The sequence below is a fragment of the Triturus cristatus genome, chromosome 3_2, assembly GCF_964204655.1.
Source record: "Triturus cristatus chromosome 3_2, aTriCri1.1, whole genome shotgun sequence".
NCBI classification, from domain to species: Eukaryota; Metazoa; Chordata; class Amphibia; order Caudata; family Salamandridae; genus Triturus; species Triturus cristatus.
Window position 1 is genome coordinate 580830701 of NC_140584.1, and position 20252 is coordinate 580850952.

Consider the following 20252-nt stretch of genomic DNA (forward strand, 5'->3'; position numbering starts at 1 on the left):
CAGAACGCCTCTGCCAGACGCATTCTGAACATCCCACGCGCCAACCACATTACCGGCCACCTGAGAGACTTTCACTGGCTACCTTTCAACAAAAGAATCACATTCAAGCTTCTCACACACGGCTACAAAGCCCTCCCCAATGCCGGACCTGCATACCCAACTGGCCCAGGCCACCATCCCACAGATCTGCAAGTCACGGCTGGAGGAAGATCCTTCCTGGCTGTGAAGACCTGGAACTCTCTGCCTCTGTACCTCAGGCAATTATCATTGCTGCCGCAATTCAGTAAGGACCTCAAGAACTGGCTCTTCGACTGAACCGCAGGACCCCCCTTCCACTCAGCCCGCACCCACCCCCGAACTCGGCACCTTGTGACCTTCACAGGTGAGTAGTCGCGCTTTATACGATTACTGATTGATTGATTAATTAAGGTGCCCTCTGTGTGCATGTATTCACAAATCAACCACTGGAATTAGGGTGGGTTTGTGAATACAAGATGTTTGATACCAAACATCCCTAATTTCAGTGAAGCCATCATGTAGCTGGGGAACTTGTTTTCACCAGTGTCCAGAGCATGGCTTAAAATGGCTTCCCTGATCAGTTGTACTGGCAGCAATTGAACTGACCAGCACAGGGGCATATCTGCTCATGCCGATATGTCCTCACATGTAATATAAGGCACCCTGCCTTAGGGTTGTAAGGCCTGCTGTAGGGGTGACTAACAAATAATACATACAGTGTTAGGTGACATGGCACACAGGGAGGTGTGTCGGGTCGTGTTTTCACTTTTGTCTGCACCAAAACACTCCGCCTGTGATGGTAGCCCTGCATGAGTTTAGGGAGGGGTTACTTAGGGTGGCAACATATGTTATGCAGCCCTTGGGGGACCCTTTTTAGTACCTCCAGGCCCTAGGTATCAGGTGTACCATTTACTAGGGGCTTACAGAGGGTGCTAAATGTGTTGCCAATTGGGGACACAATTGTTCAGCAATTCCAGTTGCATCATGTACCAGGCAAAGAGTGGGGGTGAGAATGCCAAAAAGGGGCACTTTCCTACAGCCCTCATTAAAATCAAAAGCCTTCATTAAGGATGTCGGTAGACTCTAGAAACCTTCAATAACTTGGCGCTGGTTGTGCGGCTGACCCTGCACATTTGAGACGCATTGCTCACCCTTAATAGGATGTATATTTAAATACTAATTGCTTCCCCTCCGACCGAAATGAAACAAATGGAAATTACTACCCCAGAAAACCAGCTCATCGTCAGGGTAATTGTCCTCCGTTTTGCCACCCTCCATCAAAGTCTGTGTGCAAAAGAGTGCTTGTAAGCAACTCTAGTGAATGGTGCGTCAAGCTCTATCTGATTTTACTACAAGTTGTAACAATGGTGTAGGGTCACAAAAAGGAGGGAGAATCCCATAATGAAAGCTTAGGGTCATCGTTGTGTGCCATTCAAAGGGACTTACTATTGTATTGGCAGGGGTCATTTTGAGAGCCAGACGTGTGGCAACATTCTGGACTATCTGAAGTCTACTCAGGAGGGATTTGTTTGCTGATGCTAAAAGAGCATTACAGTAATCAAGTCGGCCAATGACCAAGGCTTGAATCGGGGTTCTTTGGACTGGTAAGGGTAGCCACTCTGTGCAAAAGACTCGGAGTGTGGTAGCAGGCCCCTGAGGTGGCCATGACTTGCTCTCACATAGATAGAGAATTATCCAAACAGACCCCTACATTTTTTGCCATGAGTGACGGGGGAGGGTGCGGGGCCTAACATAGCAGGCCACCAGTTTGCGGACCAAATTGTTTGAGCAGAGTCAAACAGGGTCTCAGTCTTAGCCACATTCAGCTGTTGGAAATTTCATATCTTTCATGTGTGTATACGCTGGCAGAGAAGATGAAGTTTAAATGTGCGTAATAAAATCTAATTTTGTACTGCTAATCCTTGCTACAAAGCTTATTTTCTTGCTGGTACCAGTGAAATCCATATCGACAGGAACATGATCAAGGCATGGGTCCTCCATTGGGTGTATGGGCAATTTACCGTTATTTGTTGAATGATTTCTTAGGGGGGCAATGGAATCATTTTCTTGAGTATTCTGATGGTACTTTGAATGTAGTTTGTGAGAATCCTGTGATATTTGCAGAAAAATGTTTGCTGATTTATTTATTTATTTATTTTTTCTCCTTTCTTCAGTCTAGCTGAATTCGGGTCTAATAATCTGTTTAGCGATACGCGCTACTTAATTATTAACCTTAAATGTAGCGTATCCACTGGGACGGTTTACATGGCTTTCATCATTTTGGGTTCACTCCATTTTATGAAAATTTAAAAATATGCTGACCAAACGTTTAATGTGATCAAAACTGTGATATAACATTATTTTATGCCCCTAATCTAAGGATAATGACCAGCGGCAAATGGCATGTTTAAGACTATCTAATGTCTAACTTCTGATGATTTTCCGGCTGTAAAACAGAGTTATACTGAATAAGCAGCTATCAATGAATCAGTGGCTTTTAAAGCGAGCTACTCACCCGTGAGGGTCTCAAGGGGGGGAGGAGGGGGGAGTGCTGCTCTGAGTCAGCTGAAAAGCCAGGTCTTGAGGCTCTTCTTGAAGGTGTGCAGGGTAGGGGAGCGTCTGAAGGTGACAGAGCTCGTTCCAGGCTTTGGCTGCGACGTAGGAGAAGGCTCTTCCCCGAGCTCTGGTTCTACGAATGTGTGGTTTCGCTGCCAGGGCAAGGTCTGCGGAGCGGAGGTTTCTTTTGGGTGCGTGGAAAGAGATTCGTTCGTTGAGGTATTTGGGTCCTATGTTGTGGAGGGATTTGTAGGCATGGGTGGATAGCTTGAAAGTTACTCTCTTCTTGACGGGGAGCCAGTGGAGGTCTTGCAGGTGTTGGGTCATGTGCTCATGTTGTGGGGTGCTGAGGACGAGTTTGACCTCGGTGTTCTGGATGGTCTGGAGTTTGTGCACCAGGGATTTGTTGATTCACGCGTAGAGGGCGTTTCCGTAGTCTAGTCTGCTAGTAATGAGTGCGTGGGTGATGGTCTTTTTGGCTTCGGGGGGATCCACTTGAAGGTCTTGCGAAGAACTGAGAGGGAGTTGAAACAGGTGGAGGCGACAGCGTTGATCTGACGAGTCATGGTGAGGGAGGGGTCTAGAATGATGCTGATGTTCCGGGCGTGGTCCGTTGGGGTGGATGGGTTTCCGAGGGCGGAGGGCCACCAGGAGCTGTCCCAAGCGGTGGGGGAGGGTCCAAGGATGAGGACCTCTGTCATCTCCGAGTTCAGTTTTAGGCAGCTGTTGCTCATCCAGGCTGCAACGTATTTCATTCCTTCCTGGAAGCTGAGTCTGGTGTCTTCGGGGTTCTTTGTATGGGAGAGGATGAGCTGGGTGTCGTCGGCGTAGGAAACTTTGCTGAGCCCATACTGTCTGACAATGGCGGCAAGGGGAGCATGTAGATGTTGAAGAGCGTGGAGCTGATTGATGATCTTTGGGGTACACTGCAGTTGATCTCTGTGGGTTCGGAAAGGAAGGGTGGGAGTCTGATCCTTTGGGTCCTGCCAGCGAGAAAGGAGCGGATCCAGTCGAGGGCAGATCGCAGAATGCCAGCGTTGTGGAGTATGGCTGCAAGGGTGTGGTGGGAGACGGTGTTGAAGGCTGAGAAGAAGTCTAGCAGGATGAGGGCCACGGTGTGTCGGTGGCGGCGAGGAGGGTGGTCTTAGTGCTGTGGTTGCTGTGGAATCCGGACTGGGAGGAGTCGAGGATGACGTTCTCTTCGATGAAGGTGATCAGTTGTACATTGAGGAATTTCTCTTTGACTTTGGCTGCGAACGGAAGGAGAGAGATGGGCGGGTAGTTTTTCAGGTGTGTTGGGTCAGCCGAACGTTTCTTGAGGAGGGGCTTGACCTGGGGAGCTTCATCTGCCTTTTATATTTTGGTATTCTAATGCTATGGTAAACCTTTTTAATCTTAACAGTCACATAGAGCCATAATTTACCAGACAATAGGCACCCAACTGCTGAAGTCCAGAGAAAACACCATGTTACAGAGAAGGCATTGTGCAGCAGCTGAGATTACTGGCAGGGTAAGCTGCTTGCTGCTTCACCTTGCAGGGGGCGCCATGCGTGCTCTGGGTGAATGTACAGCAAACACAGCAGCTGCATCAAAGCACCTTTTGTTTCACAAATAGGTCCCAAACGCAAGATCTGTTGGCTTTGCCAGTGCTTTTTTGGTTCCCAGTTTAGCCCTGACTGCATGGCTTTCAGCATCTTCCTATCGGGATGCTTCTCAGTCTCCATGCTCCATTGACATGAGTCCTTTGGCTCCTATTCATGTTTGCACCGTACAGGTTAGCTTCAATCTTAAATTATTTCTTCATCAAGCTGACTTTTAGCCTGTATGTTTACAGTACTGCCTCTTCTAAGGGAGATGTCAAAATGAGCCGTACCGAAGAACAGACCCTGTATCCGAGCAGTGGCGAGGCATATGGAGAAAGAAGTGCTTCCTATTGGGGAAGCGCCAGACATTTTCCATATGCAAAAAGAACAATTGATGGACAGAATGTTGAACAATGTCAAACATTCACCCCAGTACAGAGATCTGGGCCTAAATCCATCGTTGTTTTGCTCCCCATGGCATTCCAGTTAGCAATATGCAAATCAATCTTGACCCTGTACCTCAACGGAACAGTCCTGCCCGAGCTGCCAGGCCAGGTCCTCCCTGCACTGGAAGCAGGCATCATTCAGGCTAGCTTGACTCCAGTGGCATGGAGAGCACGGAACCCATGTCTGGGCATACCTGTCCCACTCTGGGTGACAGATACTAAAAGAATAATTGATGGACAGAATGTTGAACAATGTCAAACATTCACCCCAGTACATAGATATGGGCCTAAATACATAGTTTATTTGCTTCCCATGCCATTCCAGTTTAAACCCAGCCATATGCAAATCAGTCTTGACCCTGTTCCCCATGAGAATAGAACTGCCAGGCCATGCCCTCCCTGGACTGGAAACAAGTATCCTGGGACCGGTGTTCGGGTTTCACCCCTCATCGGTCAGGCTAGCATGACTCAAGTGGCATTTTCCATATGTCCTCTTTTTCTCACTTCCTTCCCAGCCACTGAAGCCACAGGCAGCTTTATGGAAACATTCCCTTTTCTCTACAGCAGTGGTGAGAAATGGAGCCGTTTGAGGTCTAGACCCACAGTGGTATTCTTCACAAATCCGGGGCCATGACATTTTCAAAGTGCTTTTTTGACTGCAACATGCGCTCACTGGGAGCCATGTTCTCTTTTACTTAGCAAAACCCCCCCCGCTCTTTATCCAGGTTCAAGTGTTTTTTTTATTTTAAAACCTCTTCACCTGTATTGCCGAATGCTGTCCCATTTGAACTCTGGGAAGTTCCCTTTCTGCCTTGTTGTCTTCCTTCAAGGCCCCCTTTTTCAGGTTTGAGGACTAGAGCAACCTGCCAATGTCACACATTACTGAGACTTTTTAGGTGGAGCATTTGAGACATCTTGTATTTACTTTAGTATATACTTCTCTTGTGGGCTTAAAGCCATCCCTCTGCTTTTCGTTTGTTTCATTCAATCAATCAGGAGTTTGTATAGCGCAGCTGAAGAAGCAGGCTGAATTAGGCCTGGCGGCGCAGGGTACGCCTTAATCTCCTGAGTTCACCTGCTTTGTTGAACAGAGACACAGGACACTCTGTTGAGCGTAGAAGATCAGGTTTATTAGCTGCAGCTAAGTACAGTTGTCCCAGAAGTACACCCGGTATGTTCTTAGGAGACTGCCACTTTACTCCATGGCGCACAATCTTTTATAGCACATAGATTCACCAAGAACACACCCAATGCATACATGTTTAGCCAATGGGAAGAGTTTGAAAACAAGATATAACCAATGAGAAAAGTTTGAAAACAAGATATCAAGTAACCCAAATAAACCTCTCTTACAACTGTTTTTGTCACCCCTCCCCACAAAGTTAATCAGTGGTTGGGTCTACAACTCAACTTGCAGGTGGCAGGACACATTTGTATGCTTTGGAGGACAGTTGTGAAACGAGAGAATACAAGTAGAGAATAGCGAAGGCCAGAAGATAAGATAGTCAGGAAAGAATGGTGCAAACCAACAGATAGTTGAAACCGGGATCAGTCGGACCAGACGGGGATTAGTGGACTCAGCCAGTCCCTGACATCAGTATTGTAAACAGAGGCAGGAGGTTATTTTGACACGTCGCAGTGAGATCAGCAGAAAAAACTTCGTTCATTGTGCTGCCTGAGTGAGGGCAACACAAAATGGCGGTGGAACACAAAATGGTGGCTGAATATAAGCGAGATCGAAAATCGAATTTCCTCACAGCTACTCACCCGTTAGGATCTCAAGGCGCTTAGGGGAGGGGGTGGGGCTGCTAATCCTGAGGCTGTTCAGCTGAGCACCTTTGAGGTTCAATAAACACTTTTTATGTTATACAGCGCCAAGAAACCCTCGGATGAGGGCACACGTTAGAACAAGCATTTAAAATGCAATAGGTCTCGCCTTTGATTAAGTTAAAGCCATTTGCTTTGCTAATGGTATTGTATAGCAAACCAAATGGCTTTAACTTAATAAAAGGCGAGACCTATTGCATTTTTAATGCTTGTTTTAATTTCTTTTCCTCCCACGGAGTAGAGACCAAGTACTATATCATTACGCTTTGCTTGTTTATCTGTTGCTTGGGGGACTTTTTTATTTATTTCCTGCTCCTGTTACTCTATGGGTGCGTGTTAAGCTTCAGGCCCGAAGCTGCTTGTATTTGTGTGCTCAGCAATTGCCAACTGTTGCCCACCAAACAACAAAGTTGTGCATCACTCGTTGCTCTCTGGAACTTGTAGTGTCGCCCTACAAAGGTCTAAGCAGGGCGCCTAGTCTCTTTGAAATCCGGGAACCCATAGCTACCATCATGTCGCACTCAACTACCCGTCTCCAGGTATGCACAGCGCAGCTTGGCGGCAACACAGCAAACTTTAAAGTGGAGGGGGAGTCGAATGTATCTGAGATGGGCGCGCAGTGCGACTACGGTGACTGCTAGCATGCAGTGGCTTCATGTTCCTTACATTTTTACAAAATTGTTGCTAAGTCACATGTCATAGCTTGATATTTCCCCAAACATTTCACAAATGTAATTGGAACCGAATCAGAAGAAGACTTTTTAAAGCGGTTTTTTTTCTCCTTTTAAATATACAGTTTGTTGTTCTGTTGTTTAGTACATAAATATATGTCTGATTGAAGGCTTGATGGGGAGGAGGCGGGGAGGTTAGGAGGGGTACGTTATGTGGATTTATTTTTGTGGCAAATTCCTTAGCTGATGACTTGTTGAGCTTCTAATAGTGGCATGTGCGCTTCTCAAACTTTCTTCTTGACGCCCCCTCAACCCTTTCTTGCTACGCCAGGAGATTCTCTCCTCCCCCCCCCCCCCCCCATTAAATGGGTGGAATGGAAGGAATATTTTTTAAATCATATAGAGACTATTGGTGATGAGAAACTTGCGCAAGATCTTATTGGACTCTTTGAGGCCGCAGGGATTGAAAGTATGCAACAGGATCAATAAGAAAACAAGAACGTCTGCAGAGGGAGATGTTTTTAAGTCTGCCTTAGCAGTTTTGGATGAATACTATTCTCAATGTGTTTGTATTGGAATTGATAGGTTTCAATTTTTCCAGCGAAAGCAAGAAAAAAGTGAACCTATTAACGAATATATATGCCACCAATTGGAATACAGATAGGAAGGTGAAGAATAAGCAGAAGCGATTTGGCAAACCTAGCTCAGAAGGGATTAAGTGTTACTGTTGTTGGGGTTTAAACCATCTTGCTTATAGTGAAACCTGCCCAGCAATTAATCAGAAGTGTGCAGCGTGTGGCTTTAACCCCTTCCCTGCTCATGACGGAACCACTCCGTCATGAGCCACGGGCGTCGTGTGCTCATGACGGAGTGGTTCCGTCATGCCGTTGGCGGCCGCTCCGCCCACGCGGCGCTAATTCCCCGCCTGTGCGAGCGATTAGTGCAGTGGGCGGAGTCGTGATGGAACCACTTCGTCATGAGCACAGCGCGCCCGTGACTCATGACGGAGTGGTTCCGTCGCGAGCATGGGGGCGCCGCGCTGCCCCCAAACCCCCCCCAGCGCCGCGGCAAAATTCGTGCCGCGGCGAAGGGGTTAAAGGGCATTTCGCAAGAGTGTGCTAGAGGTATAGTCGTGATGACAATGTTAAATTGGTTATGGAATCCAATTGGAAATCGTCTGAAGAGGGCTTGAGCAATTCAGAAGAGGAGTGAGGCAAAAGATTGTGTTCTGTGTGTGAAGGGTGATGTGAATGAAAATTGTATGTGTGTGTGTTTTGTCAAGAGATACAAGAAATAAACCAGTGTGTGAAATAAAGTTGGGTGGAATTGAAATTTTGATTGTAGTGGTCTCAGGGTCCCCATTCATTATTGTTAATGAGAGTGTTTGGAAACACAAGTTTGTAGGAAAATTAGGCAATTAACTCAATCCCTGGATAGCTCCCCAGAACGTTTTGTGAGGGAGCCCATTCCCATGTTGGGGTTCAGAGTACTTGCATTTGAATTTAAAAACAGGAAGGCTACAGGAAAATCTTATGTGGCTAAGGAGGGTCCCTGTGTTTAGGGATGGATGAACCAAAGGGAACTTGATTATATTATTGGATCCCAAAAGCAAGGAACAAGTCTTGGTAATGCATGATGGCTTGGGTGATGATATGGAAAAGTGCATGAAGGGAGAGTTTCCACAAGTGTTTTCAGGAACAATTGGAATGTTAAAGTGATTTTGCCATGAACTAATTTTTGAAAAAAGATGCCAAACCTAAAATTCACAACATCAGAGATTTACCTGTGATTGTGAGAGATAAAGTGAAATTGAAAAACATTTGAGTGCTGGATTTATTGAGCGTGTGGAGGAAGCTGCATGGATTATGTCATTGGTGGTGGCAATACGACCTAATGGTAAAATATGTTTGTGTAGATTTGTAAAGGAATATTATTGTGGAAAGATTTCCTCTCCTGATAAATTGAAAGTTGTCATTGACCAATAGTATGTCGTTGTTTGTCAAATCTTTCCTCTGCATACCATCATGCCCCATTGCTCTAGAAGGGTAAAGATTTGACTGCATTTATGACACCTATTGGCTGTTTTCCTTTTGTCAGGATGCCGTTTGGGCTATCCTTGGTGGCAGCTGTTTTTCAAAAATGAATTTTTTTTTGTTTTTGTTTTATGGAAACGAGGGGGCTCTTGTTCTTCCAGAACAATATTAGTCATGGGGGCTACAAGGCAGGAGCATAATAAGAGGGTGAGAGAAGCCTTGAGGAAATTGGAAAAATGTGGGTTAACAGCTGAAGCCTCAAACTGTGAATTTGCTGTATAATCTTTAAATTTCCTTGGGCATGGAATTACTAAGGAAGGTGTCTGATCTAAAATGCAGTTGGTGGAAGCAGTTAAGGATGCAGCAACACCAACTAATATAGAAGAATGGAGGTTCTTTTTAGAATTAGTTGAATTTTATTCGAGGTTCATCAGGAACTTTGCTGAAAAGATTTATAATCTGAGACCACTTTTGAAGTACAGAGTTGAGTTTAGTGGAATTAACTTTTACAATCCGTATTTGAAGTAATTAAATTTGAAATTTGTTCTGCAAAAGTGCTTCAAGATTTGGTCCAAATTTGAAATGTGTTGTGACTATTGATGCAAGTTGTAAAGGCCTGGTGGAGAAGAGATGGTTGCTTATGCGTCCAGAACATTAAATCTGGCCGAGAAACACTATTCAGTGGTTGACAAAGACTCTTGCTGTGGTGTGTGGTTTGGAAAGGTTCTGTCAGTTTATATGGGGTTTTGAGGTTTTAGTCCTCTGTGATCATAAACTCGTGTTAACATGACTTACTACTGAGGGACTGTTACATGCCACCCCTAGAATTGCTTGTATGCCTGTGAGATTGTTTGATTTTAATTATACATTACAATATATGCCAGGAGTTCAATACAAAGTGGTGGCGTGCCTGAGTAGACAGCCATTGTCATTGAAGGAGGTGTCCCAGGATGATGAGGAAGAGTTCAGTATAGCTTGGATGGAGTCTTCGGGTGGAGTGGCAATAAATGAGAGTGAATGGTGTGATGCTACGAGGGAGGATGAAATGTCAAATTTTATTGGGAAATGGGTTGTGGAAGGTTGGCCAGTGAAAAGTTCATTAGATAAGAAGTTGTTCAGTTTCTGGGAAATTCAGGATGAATTATCCGTGATGGGTAATATCTTGATAAGGGGAACAAAAGTGGCTCCACCAAATGTGTTGAGGGACCACATTGTATGTCTATGCCATGAGGGTCTTCTAGGAATAGCCAAGAGTAAAAGAAGAGTGAAGGAATACTATTGGTGGCCAGGTATGAGTAGTGAAATCGAAAGGGTGGGAGAGAATGTTTGGATTGTAACAATGCAGATAAGTCACAGGTGTTGTGTAAGCCCCCATTGGTATCTGTTCCCGTTCCTCGAATGGCTTGGGAAGCTGTTGGATTGGATATTATGGGACCCTTTGTGAATGAAGATGAGTCTAATACCTTTGTGTTTGTTCGGGTGGATTATTTTTCCAAATGGCCAGAAGTTCAATTTGTTTTTTTTTGTCAGGGGTGTGGAATTTTAATAAAATATCTACTCATCCATGGGGCAGGTTGCTTCATAAATCTACTTGTCCTGTAACAAAATCCACTTGTCCCTTTGGTGCCATGTAGTGCGGCGAAAAATTGTGGCAGAAATCTCATTATTTAAGAGCCCTGATATAGCCTCTCTGATTATGCCAGGGCTCATACCATAGTAGTGTTTGAATACGCGCAATCCCCGTATGTTGCAATGTTTCTGCAGATCTACATACTGGGACTGAAGGTAGTGGTAAGCAATAGTTCCAGGGTTAGAATACCCTTTTGAGTCTGTGCAAACCTACTAACATGCATGTTTTAAGGGTTTTCAACAACTCTTCTCTAATCTTTTCCCATACTGAGAAATGTTGGAAATTTACTCATGACAAAGGCAGATGTAAACCTTCTTCCAGAGTTGGGAAAAAGTGGTTGGAGGGAAAGTGAACTTGCAAACACTCAGATTTTCGCATGAGCAAATCTACATTTTCACATTTGCTCATGCTAAAATGCAGTTCACAAATATTCTCTAAGAGTACTATTTCTTGTCCTACTTCTGTAAATTTGTGGGAATTCACGAAAGCCATATAGCTGCACTTAATGCAAGGGCATGTACCCTGGGTGCTCTTTTGAGACTTTCTTTAATAATTGGGTCCCTAATTTGGTTTAGCGTTGACGATGACCTTTTGGATTATTAAAATGCTGTATCGTTCTCTGTATCGGCTGACTTCACTATGAGTGACAGCATTCTGCTCTTTCACATGGAGCATATCGGCACACAAAGTAGTTTTCTTCAGTGCCCGTAACTACTGTGGCAATGAGTGCTTTTTGAGACCCAAATGTTTTTTCTTTTGCCAATGTTTGTTTTAATGGTGAGACTCCAGCAGCTCCCACACCAATAAGGTTTTACAAAAACCATGCCAAAACAAGTCACACATTGACAAAACCAAAAAACTGACCACCAATTTCAGATCTATTGGCTTTGCCAATGCTTGTTTATTTCTGTTTCCCATAATCTTATTGAAAGTGGTTACACTGATTTTCCATTATGAATATTTTGGGGAAATACTAGCATGTATCAACACAAGTTACTATATGATGCTGCAAAGAAATGGTACCTGAAATTCACAGTAGTTTAGCGAAAAGGTTTTGTTTCCGCTCTCATTTTTTTATGAACATTTTATTTTGAAAGCAAAGAATCATCAATCATGCTTTCAAGCTTCTGCAAATATTTGCATCAAATCTGAGAGCATTCTGGGAGCATTATGCATAGCCTCAAATTGCTAAACTTTGAAAACGTGAGTACACATTTTTATTCTGGAACCACTGTCAGTAGTGCAGTCAGAGCTTACAACACTTACTTTGAGCGCTCACCCTAATAATAAAGGCTTTCAATTAATAAACCATAAATACAAGTTTGAACAGTATTAAGATATGGACAAAAATATTATCTTAACTGCAGACAGTGCCCTTCCCCGATACATAATGTGGTACTGCAAACTGGCAGCCAAAGGGTTTGTGCTGCAGGGGGTTGGAACAACTTTTCCCAAGGACAAAATACATATGAAAACTTGTTGCCCTTGACCCCAAACAATATGTCTCGGGCGTCGGGCTATAGGAATTCCACATCTCTGCTTGTCACAGTAGTGCTAGAGAGCCCGTAGGGCAGGATGTGTTTGGCAGCCAATGGGCTACCCGGTTCCTTCCCACTTTATGACCAGCAAAGCTTCCAGCAAAGTGTGTCATCAGAGAATTCCAGGGTGCACCATTCTACCCACTTCCAATATGACAGGACTCCTCTCCCTGTGTGTGGAGCTCCCTTGCCCAACCCAGAGGTGTAGCTGCCAAGGGGGCTACACGCCCCTCGAAAATCGTTTTCATAACTGGTTTCTTAATTCCTGTCCCAAGTGCCAGCTGACTGCCAGAATAGAGGGGCAGCCCCTCTCAAGTGTTACTCATTTGCCCTTTGAAGCTCACATTTTGGGCCAACACCTGTGTGACTTCCTGCAGAAGAGAGGTGACTGCTCCTCCCAGAACAGTCCCTTGTTGTATCCTTCCATGGGAGTCATTAGCACGTCTCCCTACTAGGGCAGAAAGCTACCTCAGCTATAGGACCCCATTTGCAACTCGTATAGGCACCAGGGACAAAAGACGACAAGGTGGCAACTTTTGCTAAAATTGCACACTGCAACTTATTACATTAATTTCAACCTATGAAACAATTTGGGCTTAATGTAACGAGTTGTGTGATATCTTGGATGACCCACTTTGGTCGCACCATTCCAGAGTTGGCATAGTGAGAGATCAGCGTGTAACTCTGCACTCACCCATTAGTAGGCCAGGCTTTTTCCAAGTAAAAAAAGTTCTGCGTTTTTACGACCAGAACATGTAAGATTACATGGTCTGCCTGTGGAATATGTTGTACCCTGCCCTAGGACTCAGTAAGCCTGCCATTGGGATGATTTACACATATACCAAGGGAAAGTCGGACTTTTGCCGTTGCTTTAAATGGCAAAGTCAGGCAAGCAGTTAAACCTACTCTTCTTGCAAATGGCAGGCTGGGAGTCTTGTTAGGTAGAGCCAATGGCAGCACGCATGTGCTGCTCTGCAAGGCATGCTGTAATTCCTCTGTGGGCTTTGGACACGCCCACCACTATTTTGATTGGTTGCTTGGTCTGTCTTTACAAATTCCATTGCTTTTATTGGTGAACAGCGGACATTTGTCCTGCCTTGTTTCTGTTTTGTTACTGTCCTGGCGACTGCCCTCGCTACATCGAGCCTTTCACTAAAGACCGTATGTTTTCTTTCAGTGCTCTACTTTTTCTTTACGCCATTTCCTCGCCACTCGTGGGTGCACAGCGCTGCTTCCAAAGCCAGTTCCCTTAATATCCCTATGCCTTCCCCAACACCTCCCACTTGCTGCTTCGGAAACATCTGTTCAAGATTTTACATGTGCCTTAATTTATTTATGAACGACACCAATTTAAATTTAAGGGGCCGAGCTGAGCACCACTTTTCAGCACGCATGCCTTTATTTCTTCACGGCACCGTGCGACTCCTCCCCTGTTGTTGGATGCTTCCTCTGTAGCTATCAATACAGAGGGGCTGTGGCTACTAACCTTCCATCCACGCCTTCCCTTAATTTTCCTGTGCCTTCCCCCAACACCTCCCGCTTCGTTTTCATGCTAACATGCGGCAAGATTCGAAGCCATGCATGCTGTACAAAACTGCCTTTGTGACCCTCAGCTTGTTGGTGAGATCAGACTACTGACAAGCGTTACCCTAATAGACCTTTGTGTGCCAGGCTGTCTTATTATTAAAGTGTGGACGGTTCAGAATGTGCTTTCTCTGCACGTCCCTCACAAAGTCACACTCAAACTGCTTTCTTTTCTTCAACAAACAAAACAGTCCAGAGGAAAGCCTGCCAGTCTGCGATGCAGGATCCACTCAAGCTGGGTCCCGGTGGAATCCTGGACAACCACTAATTGTCCGGGGATATCAGTTAGCCTTCTGATACCATAGAGCGCTTCTTTCTAAATTTGGCTGTTCTGAGAGGACATGCAGGATCACATGTAGGTTGTTCACGGGATGCTGAAGCCCAGTTGGTCTTTGACAGAGTTTGTAACTAATTTCCCTGCAACTGCTGTTCTTTCTCCCTGGTTTCCGCGGTTCAGTTTGTTAATGGGAAAGAGGCCTCAGTAGTCCGTCTTTAGGATCACCTTGAGCACTATTAGCAGCTCCCTCAAATTCCATGCAAGGGGGAGAAGTCCCCCCAAAAAACTAGCAGTGAAAGAATACACGATATTCCTGTGTTTTCATTGCACGCAACCTACCAAAGATTCTTCTCTTTTATTTTTTTGCAGAGTCTTATATAGCGCAAACTTGACCCAAATTCAATCTGGTATCAGAGCGCTTTACATAGCACCAGTTACGTTACATGAGGGCACACATTCATTTTTTTGTTAGGCACGGGGAGATTAAGTGATTTGCCCAGAATCACAGGATGTTCAGCGTCATTACCGAGACTCGAACCCAGGTCCGAGGTTGAGCGCCCTAGCCGTTAGGCCAACTCCTCTCCCCAAGCATTTTCTCTGGAGAAAATGCTCAATATGCATCTTTTTAGAGCAGTCTGTGCACCCACTCATTCAGAAAAGCGCATACCCCTAAGTGATTGATTCAGTGGGCAAAGTTACACAATACAAGTTTATTAATTCTATAATATCACTCTTTCAAAGAATGTACGCCTTCACGCAATTCAGTTTGTATCTACACAATCAAGATTCATTAATTTCCCTTTTTCATAGAGTGCATGCCTGTAGGTGAGTCGGTTTGCAGAGTTACACTATACATAATGTATTCATTTCACTCTTTCATAGAACGTATGGCTCTGGGGGTGATTCAGTTTGCAAAGTTAAGTAATACATTCATTCATTACACTATTCCATTCATTCGCCACCCGCACTTGTACATAGGTTCGGTGAACTTCCTTTTTCCCAGGTCAGTATTGGATTTGACATCCAGCACGGATAGAGCTGGCAAGAAGTGAGCAGCAGGCACACTGCACAAATGTGTCACTCTCTCAAAATACAGCAAAATAAACATATATTGTAAGGTAACGGAGTGGTGCGAAGGTGAGAATTAAACAAGAAATGCCAACTAACAACAAGCAATAATTAAACCTTTTAACATTTCTCCTTTCATATCAACTTTAAAAAAAAGGGGGGGGGGAAATGTATGATTATTCGAAGATGTTAAGAGTTTGTGAGCATGCCAGTGGGAAATAAAGTACTGCATAGCTAAACACTTATATGGTCCCAAAGGTAAGACCTTTTGGCTTTGCCAATGCTTGTTTTACTGATGTCCCATCGAGAGGGTAGCACATCCAGTGCTGCAATCCCTGGGGGACCATCTAACTTACATGCCCATGGCTACCCTGGGTACCATTTAGTCGGGGGGGGAGGGGAGAAGCGGGGGGAGGGGAGAAGCGGGGGGGGGGGATCTAAACGTAAGTTAGCTTAGCCAATTGGGAAAAAGCCAATTCGACGTGTCAGTTTTAGGGCACAGGGCTCAGTGCACACTCAGTCGAAAGACCAGCAGCATCAGTCCAAAAACCTAGTGGTGACCATACAAAAATAGCCATTTCCTTAGAACACCCAATAGCTTAAACACTGACAATACTGAGGTGACAATAGATAGAGGAGAGGCACATCTGTGGGGACAGTGATTTTGTGGCTGTGTGGTGGATGACTGTTGCAGTGCTATGGATCAGGTGAAGAATTTTGATTTCGTTGTTGATGCCAGACTGTTGCTCAGTGCCTTTGTTGCAACCTACAATCACCACTTGAGAGTCCACGCGCAGATTTTAGCATACCTCACCCTCCCCTACAAGATTGCAGCTGTGACAGCTCCCTATACTGAGGCAATGCTGCTGAAATGTTAAGTTAGTCTAGTTTACCAGAAGTTAGGCCTCGCTCTCATCAATTTTGCTTGCAAATGTGATCATATAATTCCAATTCGGAGAGCTATTTTTTACCTTCCCGTCACCTCTTACATTAAGTTTATAGAGCTCTTTATCACATAGTAGGCCTTGTATGAGATAGCTGAACGATTTCCTAGAACTGTCTTCGAGTTACACCCATGCAAGTACACTTTTTGGCGAGCTTCTTATTTGGTGACGAAAGTATCTTTGTGCTGGCTTTTACATTGTTGTATAGCCATACGCTAGATATTTGTAAACTCACCAATCTAAATGTATTCTGGAAGATCACCAAAACCGGATGTTTCTTTCAAGCCTACCTTGCCTTGTAGTGTACAAATGTTCATGCCAGCACCATGAAGGCGGAGGTGGGAAGGTAGTTTACAAGAGGATTATAAATGCAGCCCTCACTAACTTCTGAAGAGCTTTTTTGTGTCGAGCCTGGGCAGCTCATGCACTGCTCTGTGAGGCATGCTGTAATGTACATTGTGGAAAGCCCTCCTCTTTTTTCATTGGTTCAGGTTCGTGTCTTTTTTTCTTTATTAAAGGAGGCATCACTTTCCTGTGCCAGAACGCATGGCTCACAGGCCCTCATCCCCTTTCCATCTCCGGGCGCCACGCTTAATGTTTCAGCACGGTGCCTACCTTTTACTTTCACCACCCAGGTGCATACATCGCAGCCCGTCATCCCTGTCATGCCCCCACGCCACCGTTCTTAATGTTTCAGCACAGCACCTGCTTTTACTTTCACAATATGGGCGCGCACGGCGCGCCCATCGTTCGCAGCCCGTCATCCCTTTCAGCTCCCAATTTATTATAGAGGCCTGTACGGGTGCAAGCTCCTCCCCTCCCCATATGGACCTAACATGGCTTCATTGTGCAGATCGATTAAGAGTCATCTTTGCGCTGTGTCCGTGCCCCAGGCTATGAGTGCGCCAAGTGAGTCCAGCAGGGGTCCACACAGGCGTTGTAATGTGTTCAGTAAGGTAATATCATCTTACTCTTACAGCAAATTTATGGAACAAGGCACCTTTACATTCTGCAGGGGTTCGTGAGCTGGCGACGCGGCGGGAGACTGCCGGGGGGGCATTTCTAGAGAGGGCATTGACAACAGTAAACCAGGTCTCTGATTGTTTCAAAGCGCTTTGCTCTCTCTCCACAGACGTTACATGGTTGTCCTAAAGTGCTCTGACATTCCTGTTGGTATGCCTTTGTATTCCTGAGAGCTCTAGGACCTGTCTCTCCTCATCTCCTCACCAGTCCAGTGCCGCCTTTTACTTTCTGGGAGGAACGCCGGGGCCTCTGTGCCTTCAGGGTTGTCATAAATTCCTTAATTTTTCATTCTCTGACCCATATCCATTTGCATGTACGGTTTTGACTTTCTTGGTTGCCTTAGTGACCATGAATTGCAATACACGTGACATCTGTTTTTCAATGCCACAACTGACAGTTGTATCGGAACACTTCGGTAATGGACTGTATTTTTAATAAGAAAAAGCTGATCACTAAATGTCCGCTTCTGCTGCCTCAGTAGTGCATTGAGCGCTTAGAAGCCAGCATCTTTCAACTGCCCTCCTCTTAGTAAATGCATCAACCCATTTATTGCTTTACCTCTTGCAGATGTTCAAGAATATGTTTGTTCTCGGACCTCAAGCCATCATTGTGATGGCATGGAGGACGTGTACTCTGGGAAAGACTCCCTTGCACCTCACGCTTTTGAATCCACTCTTTCAACTACTAAGGTCTAACGGTTCGAGCGGTCGACCTCGAAGCTGGGGAACTGGGTTTGAGTCTTGGCAGGGACTCTCGACATCCTCTGAATCTGGGCAAATCACTTAATCTCCCAGTGACTAACAAAATAAACGTGTCCGTCTGTAACGCAACTGGTGCTCATGTAAAGCGCTCTGATACCTTCGAGTCTAGTTCACGCTATATAAAACTCCCAACCCCTCCAAAAAAAGCATTTACAATGCAATAGGTCTCCCATTTGTGAGGGTTTGATCTATTGGCATTGTAAATGACAGTGCCTTTTATTTATGTGTTTTGAAAACCTGCAAGCGGTGCGTAAACACACTCTTAGTACTTACAGTCTTTGCTTACGAGAGGGAACGCTGGCAGTAAAAGAGGCGCAGTTACTACAAGTACAAAGTTCATGTTTACGCACCGCTTGCAGGTTTTTAAACACATTGCAAATACTTGTTATGCTTCTACTCTTGCTCCTGCGCCAGTTAGCAATGTTTGTGACTAGTTATTCATAATTTTATTTCATTTACTTTTAACGACCTTTTGTTGTTTCCCTAGCCCTGCTCTGTGTGACCTCTGACAGTGTAACATGCTCTTTTCCGTGCAGGTGGACTAGCAGAAGAAGTGGACGAGAAGGTTCTGCACGCCGCCTTTATTCCTTTCGGTGACATCACCGACATCCAGATCCCACTGGACTATGAGACGGGTAAGGCCTGTAGTCATTTAGGGAATGTTACAAAAAACATTAATCTTCATGATGAATGATATTGTCTTGCATTTAAATACCGGGTCAGCGTTTGTGCAAGCCCATTCTGATTCGGAGTAAGTTTAATTACTATGTATATAATATTGAAGTTAGTGAAACAGAAACATACATGTACATGCTTTTTGTACTTCATATGCATCTCATTAATGCTGCCCATCCTACTTATGCTTAAAATCCCTCCTCTCGAAACCCGTCGGATTCTTTTTTTTTTTTTTTCTTCTTTATGGTCACAGCAGGGAGCTGGTGAAAACTGCCATTTCCAACAAACAGCCTCCGCTATTCCTGATTTATTACGTAAGTGTCTTATACAGAGGCACTTTAAGATTCAGGCAACAGACAATGAACGGTTGTGAAATATTTAGGGCTATTCTAACAGCGTCCTTGAGAAAACTTCAGCTTTTAAAAAAATGGTTAAACATGAATTGACATGCATATATATAAAATAATTCAATAAAACATAAAGAAATAGTATGTATGACATGCATCCCATACAAGGAGTATTTAGCTGTGCACAAATTGCTCATCTATGATAGTCTTTCCTCACTTGTACATCTTATTGAATTATAACATTGAAAATCCTGCCAACCTAAAGTATTTTATCGAATTCCTGTTGCAAATGTATTTAAGCATGTAGAATATCGTTTGTGTTGAAAATTAAACACAAGTGCCTCCACCAATCCCTCAGGAGTACTTTCTGACTGCTAACCATTAAGGGGCCAATTCCGATTCTGGTCGGAAGGGCTCCGAACCATGGTCTGAGCCCTTCCGAACGGAACGTGTCTGCTGGATTCCTTTCTGACCGAGCCATTCTGATGGGCTCGGTCGGAAAGGAATCCGACACTGGTTTCCGGATTGCGGACGACAGGCTCGGAGAGCCCGTCCGCTGTCCGGAAATCCCTCAGTACTTCCCCCGGCCACCTCTTTGCGTCTGAGGGAGTACGATGGCAGTTTTTCACTGCCTTTTCGTGCCGGTCTTTCCGGCACGAAAAGGCAGTCGGAAACTGTCTTTGGGGCCCCCAGTGGGGGCCCCACGGGTTCGAGGCTGCTGAATGACAGCCTGGGGGCACCTATGGTGCCCCTCTGTGGATCCCTGCACCCGGTGGCAGGCACCTTGGGGTGCAGGGTTAAACTGCACCCCTGCTTTTCACAATGCAAGCATGCTTTCTGCTCAGAATGCATGCTTGCATTGTGAAGTATACGAGTGCGACCGAACCCTGTTCGGTCGCATCGTACTTGCAGGGCCGTAACCGACGACAGCAGGTCTGTCGGTTACGGCTCCTGACCGATGTCGGATTCGGCCTCTTAGAAGGGATGATTGTCTTAATACAACAAGCAGCCAATGAGGTGCGCAGATGTTTTAGTTTCTGAACCCAAGCCGTTCTACTGAAATCTGCAGACATGCACATAGTGTAAATTATGTGGCACGAATAGGAAATCACTTTGTATGCTGGCTTTTCTGTGGTACGTGTGCACCCCTTAGCTGGGGTTTTATTTTAAATTACCCCGATGTCGTCTATAAACTTAGATCATATCATGAATCTGTGCTAGTGTTAAAAAGGCAGGTCGGACACTTCAGAGGCTTTCTGTGTGGAAATGGA

General features: G+C 45.0%; 1 protein-coding gene across 2 annotated transcripts in view; it reads left to right on the forward strand.

Annotated features, from left to right (window-relative positions):
• Positions 1 to 20252, forward strand: part of PPIE (peptidylprolyl isomerase E) — a 184136-nt gene that overhangs the window by 7397 nt on the left and 156487 nt on the right. For both annotated transcript variants that reach the window (XM_085648357.1, XM_085648356.1), the window contains exon 2: positions 18496 to 18594. In XM_085648357.1, coding sequence (XP_085504483.1) covers positions 18496 to 18594 — 99 coding nt within the window. The remainder of the gene's footprint in view (positions 1 to 18495; positions 18595 to 20252) is intronic.